General features: G+C 37.6%; 1 protein-coding gene across 1 annotated transcript in view; it reads right to left on the bottom strand.

The window, feature by feature from the left end:
* The window catches only part of LOC124594893 (ATP-binding cassette sub-family C member 4-like), a 162,642-nt gene that overhangs the window by 55,793 nt on the left and 94,182 nt on the right, over positions 1-12,667 (bottom strand). Inside the window, exons 7-11 of the mRNA XM_047133366.1 lie at positions 7,662-7,800; positions 7,453-7,563; positions 6,576-6,797; positions 5,631-5,917; positions 412-595 (exon numbers count right to left, since the gene is read on the bottom strand). Of these exons, the coding sequence (XP_046989322.1) occupies positions 412-595; positions 5,631-5,917; positions 6,576-6,797; positions 7,453-7,563; positions 7,662-7,800 (943 nt within the window). The remainder of the gene's footprint in view (positions 1-411; positions 596-5,630; positions 5,918-6,575; positions 6,798-7,452; positions 7,564-7,661; positions 7,801-12,667) is intronic.

Below are 12,667 nucleotides of genomic sequence, written 5' to 3'. Positions count from 1 at the left end.
CTGTCTGCAGAGTGTGTGTGCATGCAAACAAATAAATATTCTAACATTAATTTTCTATCAATATCCTGTATGGTTAGGTTAGGTTAGTGGTGTTTAACGTCCCGTCGACAACGAGGTCATTAGAGACGGAGCGCAAGCTCGGGTTAGGGAAGGGTGGGGAAGGAAATCGGCCGTGCCCTTTCAAAGGAACCATCCCGGCATTTGCCTCAAACGATTTAGGGAAATCACGGAAAACCTAAATCAGGATGGCTGGAGACGGGATTGAACCGTCGTCCTCCCGAATGCGAGTCCAGTGTGCTAACCACTGCGCCACCTCGCTCGGTTAACCTGTATGAACAGACTGTATGGTGTAAGGTAAAGATCAATAAACAGTTGCATTGATTAACAATAATTAGAGGTGAAACATCTTACATTTCTGAGTATGACTATCTGCTCAGCATCCTTTAGATACTGCAGCTGGTGAGTGGCCAGAATACGTGTCTTTGTAGCCAAGTAACCATTGACACAATCCTGAAACAGTTGCTTCCCAACATGTGTGTCAACTGCTGACAGTGGATCATCCAGTAAATATATGTCAGCATCTCTGTACACAGCTCTGTAAGTATTAAGATATTGGTTTACAGCAGTGTGTTCTAACACAATACTTAAAACTATTTCAAAAGAATTTATAACAATTTTTTTTTATTTCTGGTAAAATAAACAGTGATTCAGGCATCCTGTGCTTTATTTGTGAGAATACTTCCCTTTATCACTATCTCTGACATAGAACCTTACTTTTTAACAACACACTTAGGTCACAGTTCCAGAACCACTTTTTTCACAAATCAAATAATGTAGGTGTAGTTGACTGAATGGAATAGCTACAGACTGCACACAAACATGAAAAAGCACATATTTAGCATTGTAACTGGAACAAATGTATTATAAGTAACAGAAACAACACTAACATCGAAATTTTGAATAATAGAAGTTAAACGCAAGAGGTGGAGTGTAGCAATGGTTAATATGAATCTATACATCTACGTACAACACAGAAACATTATAAGTTGATTAAAATAACTTAGTAATTGACAGACTGCATGGGCAGGGATATTGTTCCCAGCTTGAAGCCAGCCACATTTGATAATGCTCTGTAAGTTCCTGCAAAACAGGTGACACAGTGAGCATGTGGAGCTCGAGAAATAACTATGATTCACCGGCAGCTGGATTTTACCACTTGAATTTTTGAAACATCAATCACATAGTTATTTTAATTGAGGTATAGCAAAAACAACTTCATCCACCAGGATTAACTAAAAACAAAGGAAGTTTCATAGCAGTACTCTGCTGATTACAAAGTGACATAAAAATAGATACAAATTTAATGGTGGTTGCACCAGGCACACACTTGGAGTCCCAGCTCAAGAGTGGCATGATAAACTCTAACTTTACACTTTGTTATAAATATGAAATGTGTCTGAAATTATTGATTGTGATGAAGCTAGTTAATAAGGTTGCATGACAGAAACAAAGAAAACAGTTTATGGAATTTCTTCGCGTATCTTATTTCAATAAAAATGTATAATTTTTGATCAAATTTCTGATTTCACTTGCATTACATTAACCCATTGATAAGCCTTTCATGAAGAAGAAATGAGGCTGTCGAAGTATTACATAAAAGTAAAATGAAGTTTCGTGTGTTGCACCAATTCTTCCATGAGTATTCTTTTGCCAGCTTGAAGGCTCTCATGTTCCTTTGTATCTGATCCTCAGTATTTTTGCATTTCCACACTAGAAAAATCGCTATGGCTTAACCGTATCTCAAAAACCTGCTGGTACAGTCTGCTGAAAGCTGTGTGAGAAGAACTGGCACAAAATAATAAAGAACACCTACTCTTATTCTCCATAAGCTACCTTATGGTGTATGGTGGAGGGTACTTTGTGCTCCACTGTCACTTCCCCTCTTCCCTGTTCCAGTTGCTAATGCTGTGTGGGAAGAATGCCTGATCAGGTCTTCCATATGTACTTGCATATTAATGTCCCTTTTCTTTCAACTCATCAAGCTGCCTGCCACACATTCCTCTCTTGCACCAACATCTTCATGTCAGTGTAGCACTTGCATCCACCTTTATTTGTTGGATATATTAAAATTTCTGTCTTCACCTAGTTTACCCTCTTCATCTCCATCTAGTACCATGGAAGTTATTCCCTGATATCTTAACAGAGGTCCTATTATCCTGTCCCTTCTTCTAGTCAGTGCTTTCCGCATGTTCCTTTCCTCATTGATTCTGCAGAGGACCTCCTCATTTTTTATCTTATCAAATTTTGAACATCCTTCTGCAGCACCACACCTCAAATGCTTTGATTCTCTTCTTTTCCATTTTTACAGTGACCATGAATCATGTCCTTGCAATGTTATGTGCCAAACATACATAGTCAAGAAGTTTTTCCTTAAACTAAAGCTGATGTTTGGTACTAAGAGATATCTTTTGGTAAGGAATGGCACTCTCTTGCCTGTGATAATCTGCTTTTTATGTCCTCCTTGCTTCATTTGTCATGTGTTATTTTGCTTCCAAGATAGCGAAATTCCTTCACTTCACATTCTTTGCAGTCTCCAATCTTTATATTAAATTTCTCGCTAAACTCATTTCTGCTACTTCTATTTACTTTCACATTTCTTCAGTTTATTCTCAATCCATGGTGTGCATTCATTAAATTCTTCATTCCCTTCAAATGGTCCTGTGATTGTTCCTCACTTTTACTGAGGACAGCAATATCATCAGTGAATCTTATTGTCAATATCCTTTCACCCCAAATTTTTATTGTAGTCCTGAACCTTCCTTTTTTTTGTCATCACTTCATCAATGTATGTACTAAACAGCAGAGGCTAAAGACCAGTCCCTGTCTTATAGCCTCCTCTTGCAATTTTTTAATGGTGTGTCTTCTATTACTAGCAAAAATTGGCCTTTCTTCTCTCTTAGTCCTACTACCAATGGCATTTCCTCCCACAACTCTGTCTTCTATTTCTTCACCTCTACAGCATTCCAGTCACCCATGATTATTAGATTTTCGTTTCCTTTTACACACTGAATTACATGTTCTTACACGTTCAGTACCCTCATATACTTTTTTCTATCCTCCATCTACTGCTTGTAACATCAGAATTTACACCTGAACCGTCATGACTGGAAATTCATTTGTTATCAATTGTGATGACTATAACACTACCAACAAACTGCTCACAGTAACTCACTCTCTTCCACCTTCCTACGATGAATCCTACTCTAGTTGCACCATTGATATAACCCCATATCCATCTGGCCAGAAATACTTATCTTCTTTCCATTTCATTTCACTGACACACAATATATCTAGACTGAATCTTTACATTTTCCTTTTCAGTTTTTCTAGCTTCCCTACCACATTCAGACTCCTGAGATTCTGTGTTCTGATTTGTAGAGTGTTACTGTTTCATTAGTTAGTCAATCCTCTCTCCCATAGGCAGTCCCCTCCCAGAGATCCAAATAGGTGACTGATCAGGACTCTTTTGTCAAATTCATGATGAAAGATCCTGTTCTGCTGTAAATCTTCTCTTTCCTTCCTCAGTCCTAGCTGGTAAGGTTCTTAGACTACAGAGGAATACCCTAGTACTGGTGAAACTACAATTTAATAACCCTCTGAAGGTGGACTCCACTTCCTGATCTAGCATCTGCCTTTCATATAATTAGTTCTATGTAGTTGTTTTCTTTAAATTACTCTTTGCTCACAGTCCAGATATTTATTGGATGTGACTTTTACCAGTGATTGTCTGGTAGTGTAATCAAACAGTAATGGTTTTTTCTGTCTATTTTTGCAGAATGAAATACATTTGTTTAGTTTTAGAGTCAACTGCTACTCTCTGCACCAAGTTTCAAACCTCTGTGTGCCTTCCTGCATTTTTATACAATTTTCTTACACTGCCACTTCTCTTTATACAGAGACATCACCACTGAACAACCTTGTGGAACTTCTCACATTAACCAGTAGACCATGCATGCATATTGTGAATAGTAATGGTCCTATAAAACTTCCTTGGAATATACCTGAAATGCTTTTACATGTGAAGATTTATGTCAGTTAAGAATGGCATTCTGTGTTTTGTTTGGTAGGAACTCTTCAATTAAATCAAAGAGATGAACTGACAGTACAAAAGCTCAAATTTGTTCATTGAGCTACTGTCTGGAACTGTGCCAAATTCCTCCTGGCACTGGTATCTACTGTCTTCTAGGTCTCATGGATGGGCAAACGAGTGAATTTTCACAATATTTTTGTCTGTGGATCCTTTTTGATTCCTACGTAGGAGATTATCGGTATGAAGAATGATTATAACGTGTGAGCACAAAATCTACAAGATTCTATGAAAGATGATGTCAACAATACAAGCCTATAGCTGTGCGCATCCTCAAAATTGGTAATGACATGCACATTTTTTCTGGTCCATTTGCAAAGCTTTGTTCTGCCAGCAGCTTATGACGGACTAGTTACCTCAGGAGTTCCCATTGCTTTACATCTACTGAGCAAATGTCACTGGTGTTCTCTCCACATTCATTGTCATTGTTGTTCTTTCCACAGTAACCTAACTTCGTTTATTCTGGTGTTACTGTGATGATTAAAATGAGGAGTAGTAATACAATTTTCTCAGTTAAACAATTTTGGAATAATGAATTTGATATTTTGGCCTTGTCTCCTCCATTTTTGTGCCACTATGCTCACTGAGTTACTAGATCTATGCCTTTGCTCTATTTACTGAGTTATTGTAAGACCAAAACTTCTTAGGGTTTTTTTCCCACAAACTAGTAGATAGAGTTTTACTTCCAGGTTTGTAGAACACTCCATGCATGGCTCTCCTTATGCTTAGTTTGTCTTCACTCACTTTTCGTTTGTCAACAAGGCTCTGGTTATGTTTAAATCTGGGGTAAGGTTCAAACTTCACATCCAAGTTCATTACAAAACTGTATGAATCTTCAAGCCACAGGACTGTGATTGATTCAGAGACAAATGCTGCAAAACACCAGTCAGCTTCCACCCTATGTGGAAGCCGAGCGCCCACAGAAACCGAGGATGGCCTCTATACATAGGTGACAGCCAACATTTGTACAAACATGAGCCATAATTTGCAATTGACTGCACCCATTACAATCACTGGCAGAGCCTCCTCTACATCTTGAAAGACCCCATCCCTCGACCCCTTTTCCTCTTGGAAATAATTTCTCAGCCCAGTCACAAATTTCGTTTGATACTGATATGATTCTACTTCCACTTATAAGTGATGGTGTGATACCAAGTTAAATGCTTTTCAGAAGTCAAGAAATACTGTATCTTCATGACTGCCCTACTCCATGACTTCATGATGTCTCATGCAAAAAGTTGAGTTAAATATTCCTTGACTAACATTTTCCAAATCCATGGTGCTTATATGTACATTTGTATATGTATTTGATAAAAAGGAAATTGGTACTACATTTTAAAGTAAGATGAAAGTTCCAGTTCCTTAAATATAATTTAACTTAACTGTAATAGTAATAAAACCCAATATACATTTATTTATAAGACTTGTAAAAAGAAATATTTATATTAATAATAAGATGTTTTGCATATTAAATTACTGTTACCTTGCTAAGTTTATTCTTGCTCTTTGTCCACCACTGAGAGAAACTCCTCGTTCACCTACAATTGTCTTGTCCCCAAATGGAAAGAGTTCAAAGTCTCTTTTCAATGCACAGGCATTGACAACTTGTTGATATTTTTTGTGTTCATAAGGCTGTCCGAACAAAATATTCTGCCGTACAGAACCAACAAAAAGCCATGGTTCTTGAGAAGCATACGAGACGGTTCTGTCAAGTTCCAGTGAACCTGAGCTCAGAGGCAACTCTTGGAGAATTGCATGAATCAGTGAGCTCTGAAAATTATGAGATGAATGAGTAACAAATATATGAATATATTTTCAATTAAGAGACAGTTAAAAAGCATATACAATGCCTCTTCTATAGCCTTCGTAAATATCATTCCGTGTATATTGTAAACAGGATGCAATATTAAAATTTTATCAGTAATTCTGATGTGGGGAAAGGAAGCATTAAAGTCTGGCAGTTTCTAATGTACCTGGGGCCATGATCTCATGCATCCTAGAGGGAACACACACATCTCAGTGAGTGAAATATGCACACAAGTTATTAGACACAGTAAATTCAGTAAATGACACATAAAATTAAATTCAACAAGGGAAAAAATGTCACATCAATTCTGTGTGAGCCATGGCTGAGATCATATAAGTTAAAAACACAGAAAACTGTACACTTTCATCCATTAAGGGACAAATTATCATTGAGACACTACTTTTTTGAGTATATGGGTTTGCTGTGTTGCCTGTTTTATGAAGATACAAACAACAATGAGAGCATGACAATTGTAACATACTGTACTCTGTCTTGAAATGCTGCTTCCAAACTAAAGTTGCTAATCACAAAAATTTTGAATGGGGTTGAAAAGGAACAAAAACATCTGAGAGCTGCCATTTAATTTCTAACAAACAGATATGTTGAAAGTTGACTTTATACCTTTCCTGATCCAACTGGGCCCACAATTGCACATAACGTTCCTGGCTTTATATGCAGAGTGACATCTGTTAAAGTCTCTGTTATAGAAGCAGGGCTCCATTTGGCACATACTTTATTCATAACAACACCTATTTTACTTTCTTTTTCTTTCTCCTTCTCACTTCCATTGAGATTACTTGGTACTGGCATTTTTGGTATGTGTTCTTCTTGTAACAAGAAAAGCTAAGGAACAGAAAAATAAAATTAACCAGATGATATTACAATATCATGAATCACTCTGTCACTCATTTGAAAAGTTATATACAAAAAAAAGTTCTTTTGGATCAAAACAAAAACAACAAAAACTAATACTATAAACTGCACTAGCACAGAAAAAAACACTGTGTTTCTCACTCCCAAAACAATGATGGGCTAACAATAGTTTATGCTAAACACTAAAGATACATAATTTTGTCATCACCAAGTACTCTCTCAGAAGCTAAAGATAAAAAGTAACTAAAATTTGCAAGTATAGTTGTAATGGAATTTTGATGAATATTTAGTTGTTTGAACATTCTGTACTTTGTGTTTTCATTCTTACTGTGACATTAATGTTTTTGAGATGGAGCCTGTGTCTCTTTTTGGCATTGGCTATGGGGCAGTGCCTAAGTGACACTTGGGCTCCATCTTGAAAGGATTAAATTTGTCAACATAATTACAAAAATAATAGATTTTTCTATGAACACATGACTACATTAATTTTCAAGTGACTCTTCATCCAGATTTAAATTCATTAACCGAAACATACACATTATGTATTAAAAATTATTGTTTTATTGATGTATTTCACTGGTAATGTAATTTTATGTGCAAGTCTTAAATGCAAAAGCAACAATACCTCAATTCTTGAAATGGAGACTCTGGTTTCAGCTAAACTCTGAACTGCCTGTGGATAACATATGGCCATGCACAACTGCAGTAAGTTGAAAAATTGTGCCAATGAAAATACCTGCAACAATTTCCATTTAAATTATTTTCCATTTTTTTTTTTTTTACTTCAATTGCTATAACGAACTGCCTATTTTCAGACATGTAGAAGACACATACCCTATCTGCTGTAATGGTGTTCCCCAGCAGAACGTATGCAATCACAGTAATGTACAATGATGTTCTTTCTGTAAACACCATGAAAGCCATGTAAACACCTCTTAAGTAAGAAGATCCTCTCAGAGCCTTGACTTCATTTCTGAAATATCACAAATATGTTACTCATAGGAAGAATTGAATGACAATAACAACAAACTTAGTTCTGTAATCAAGTTGATTTGGTTCAAAAGAATGGTATACTATTTGTTCGCAACACCCTGATACTCTTCTCTGCAAAATGATGGGAGTGGAGCAAGCAAGCAACTCTCACTAACAGCATGCAGACAGCTGTGGAGAGAGTTATAGCACAGGTTGAACCAGCTACACTTTCCTCACACTTTCTTACACATGTGCTCACTGGTTTGTATGGTGCACCTACAAAAGTAAGAACTATCAAAGGAACTGCTTTGTCACTCCTCAGGAAATATGTTACTTTATGAAACAGCACTACATGTCATGAAAATCATTTCTTACTTTACACTCTGGTACTTTATTTTGAGACTGCTGATGTTGAGAGGGGATGGACACAAATTGCTTGTAGAATATTGCTATGCCTATGTTGTTCAGAAGTATGACAGAAATGTATTTGCAGTTGCTTGGGCAACCATTAGCTGTATAATGGAATGACAACAACGAAAATTTGTGCTGGCTCAGGATTCGAAACCAGATTTCCTGCTTATCACAAGTGGTCACCTTACCATTAGGCTACCCGAGCACTCTCCACGGCCAGACTCAAACTTCCACATGCCATAAACTGTGTACTTTTGGCCCAAGTTGAGTGACTTCTTCAAACTTTTACTGATTTGGAAGCAAAGAACCCTGGTTCAGGATCTTGTGAGCAAATAGTATATATGCCTAACCAACTACTACATTTATGAAGCTAACAGTGATTATCTGAACGAACCTCTTGGTATTCATGCAATTTTGTTAGTCCTCTTTAGCAACTGGAATCCATGGTCAGAAATATCAACAGTCCACTGTGCAAAGAAGTCTATGTTGACTGGGAAATTTCAATTAACAGGAAGTTATTAGGTTTATAGCAGATATGATGGTCAGTGTGAGACATTCAGAAGAATATGCCAGAGGGAGAAGATTTTTTTTCTACTGCTGTTTACTGCCTGTATATACAATGTTTTATGAACCTTCCTATGCATCTTCCTATGCAAATAGGATCACATTTGAGGAAGTGGAGAAAATGGTCAATAGACTGCAGTGTAATAAAGCAGCTGGGGTGGACGAAATTAAGTCGGAACTCATCCAATACAGTGGAATGTCAGGTCTTAAATGGCTACACAGGATAACTGAAATGGCGTGGGAGCTGGGACAGGTTCCATCAGACTGGACGAAAGCAGTAATCACACCAATCTTTAAACATGGAAACAGAAAAGATTGTAACAACTACAGAGGTATCTCTTTAATCAGCATTGTGGGTAAAATCTTCTCAGTTATTGTTGAAAGGAAAGTGCGAGTATTAGTTGAGGACAAATTGGATGAAAATCAGTGTGGGTTTAGGCCTCTTAGAGGTTGTCAGGATCAGATCTTTAGCTTACGGCAAAAAATGGAGAAGTGTTACCAGTGGAATAGGGAATTGTATCTATGCTTTATAGATCTAGAAAAGGCATATGACTGGGTGCCTAGGAGGAAGTTATTGTCTGTTCTACGAGATTATGGAATAGGAAGCAAACTTTTGCAAGCAATTAAAGGTCTTTACACAGGTAGTCAGGCAGCAGTTAGAGTTGACGGTAAATTGAGTTCATGGTTCAGAGTAGTTTCAGGGGTAAGACAAGGCTGCAACCTGTCTCCAGTGTTGTTCATATTATTTATGAATCATATGTTGAAAACAATAGACTGGCTGGGTGAGATTAAGATATGTGAACACAAAATAAGCAGTCTCGCATATGCGGATGACTTAGTTGTGATGGCTGATTTGATTGAAAGTTTGCAAAGTAATATTTCAGAGCTAGATCAGAAATGTAAGGACTATGGTATGAAGATTAGCATCTCCAAAACGAAAGCAATGTCAGTGGGAAAGAGATATAAACGGATTGAGTGCCAAATAGGAGTAACAAAGTTAGAACACGTGGATGGTTTCAAGTACTTAGGATGCATATTCTCACAGGATGGCAACATAGTGAAAGAACTGTAAGCGAGGTGTAGCAAAGCTAATGCACTGAGCGCTCAGCTACGATCTACTCTCTTCTGCAAGAAGGAAGTCAGTACCAAGACTAAGTTATCTGTGCACCGTTCAATCTTTCGACCAACTTTGTTGTATGGGAGCGAAAGTTGGGTGGATTCAGGTTACCTTATCAATAAGGTTGAGGTTACGGATATGAAAGTAGCTAGGATGATTGCAGGTACTAGTAGATGGGAACAATGGCAGGAGGGTGTCCACAATGAGGAAATCAAAGAAAAACTGGGAATGAACTCTATAGATGTAGCAGTCAGGGCGAACAGGCTTAGATGGTGGGGTCATGTTACATGCATGGGAGAAGCAAGGTTACTCAAGAGACTCATGGGTTCAGCAGTAGAGGGTAGGAGGAGTCAGGGTAGACCAAGGATAAGGTACCTGGATTCGGTTAAGAATGATTTTGAAGCAATAGGCTTAACATCAGAAGAGGCACCAATGGTAGCACTGAATAGGGGATCATGGAGGAATTTTATAAGGGGGACTATGCTCCAGACTGAATGCTGAAATGAATAATCAGTCTTAAATGATGATGATGATGATGCTGTTTACTGTCTGTATATGCAATGTTTTATGAACCTTCCTATGCATCTTTAAGTCTGATCACTCAGTGTCCAAGAACAGGTTAAAAGTGCATCTGATTTGATTCACTACTGGAGTGACACACAACAGTTTTACCTTGTGAATGAAAGCATGATGACTGACTTTAGCAACATACCAATGCATTAACAGCCACTCTGTTTGTATGGAGAGAGGTAGTCTAGGGAATAAAAACTTTGCAGTCTACCGATTACATTGTAATACTGTCAGGGACTGCATAGGAAATAATGGAATGGACAGTGTCTTGAAAGGAGGGTATAAGATAACATCAACAAAAGCAAAACAAGGATAATGGAATGTACTCACATTAAATCAGGTGATGCTATTGGAAATAGATTAGGAAACGAGGCACTTAACATTGTAGATGAGTTTTGCTATTTGGGCAGCAAAATAACTGATAATAGCCAAAGTAGAGAGGACATAAAACACAGACTGGCAATGGCAAGAAAAGCATTTCTGTAAAAGAGAGTACTAGATTTGAGTGTTACAATGTCTTTGCTGCAGGTATTTGCTGGATTGTAGCCATGTATAGTAGTGAAACAGGGACAATAAACAGTTCAGGCAAAATGTGAACAGATGTGGTGCTATAGAAGAATGTTGGAGATTAGACCGGTAGATCATGTAACTAATGAGGAGGTACTGAACAGAATTGGGGAGACAATAAATCTGTGGCACATTTTGACCAAAAGAAAGAAAGGATCAATTCAAAGGACACATTATGAGACATCATGGTTTCACCATTTCAATATTGGAGGGTAGTATGTGTGTGTGTGTGAGGGGGGGGGGGGGGATAAAAATTCTAGAGCGGATCAATAGATGAATACAGTGAGCAGATTCAAAAGAGGTAGGTTGTAGTAATTATTCATAGACCAAGAGGCTCACATAGGATAGAGTAGCATGGATAGCTGCAGCAAACCAATCTTCACACTGAAGACTACAACAACAACTGTCTAGGACAACTGAACATTGATCTCATGACGCATCAGAAATTCTACATAAATGCCATAAAACAGTGTTCACCTTTCAATGAACCATGGTAGAAAACTCTTCATTATTCATGCCTTACATTGGTCATCACATGTTTTGTTACTCTGAACACTTCTGAGCTACCAAAAGGTTGATAAAAAATTATGGTTAGGAAATAAACTTGGAACTTAGGATACTGGCAAGAAGTCATTATGCCTCACAAGAGTGTAAAGGTGATAACTATCTATTTTAATTGAAATGAGGAGAATTTCTGGTGTCTGCAAACTCTTCTATGTAAAACAGCTTCTGTCAAGAGCACCACAAACAAATTTGAAGATGTGCTTAGAAATTACTTTTAATGCATCACTGGATGAGTTATTATGGATTTTTGTTCTGCATAAACATTATTGCACATGCGGCTCAATACTGGAAATTAGTTTTCTATCCAGAAGAACTGAATTTCATGTACTTAATATATTCCCACTGAATTTGTACCAAGACAAAATGATTTTGTTTGGTCTGTGGCCTTTTGCTCTGTAAACTGAGTTGCTGCACACCCAATGACAATAAGTTTTGAAAAGATGTGATAGAGAGTGCAGCTACTTGGGAGATGTACTGTTTTGAATTCAAGTAGTAACATCTGCCTGAGGTTAATGCCACACAGATCAAGTTGGCAGTCATGCAACAGTCACATGGATGAGAAGATTCAGCATTGCCTTTGCTACCTTGTAGATCGGGCATGGTAAGTAATGACTGAGGTTTGTACATAACCTATGTTTTTAGACTATTGTTGTTTATCAGGTTAATGTTCCATCATCACAACACATGAACACACACAGAAAAAGAGTGTGTCTCTCCCTCCTTGTATATAAAATTGTGAGTACGATGACCTGCAATGATCTACCTCAGACCTTATTGACTTCATTATGAAAGGAGATCAAAATAGACCACTAAAAACGTGTTCCTGCTCCTGAATAAGATTTTTGTGTGAAAGTGCACCATCCTGATCGCCTCTCATTCCCTTACCATCATGCTTTCATGCCAGTCTTTGCAAACCCATTCCTTCCCCCTTATGACACACAACTGTCCAGGTCACATGTGAAGAATTATAGTTTATCTACTGCAATGTGCTCAATCAATGGGTTTCGATACGATGACACCCCAGATTACATTACTTGGTGCCACAATTTCAGTGATGTTCATGAGTCAGAATGTG

Source organism: Schistocerca americana, chromosome 2 (genome assembly GCF_021461395.2).
Source record: "Schistocerca americana isolate TAMUIC-IGC-003095 chromosome 2, iqSchAmer2.1, whole genome shotgun sequence".
In the NCBI taxonomy this organism is placed as follows: Eukaryota; Metazoa; Arthropoda; class Insecta; order Orthoptera; family Acrididae; genus Schistocerca; species Schistocerca americana.
Note: the sequence above shows the minus strand (reverse complement) of the source record. Positions and strands in the feature narration are given on the sequence as shown.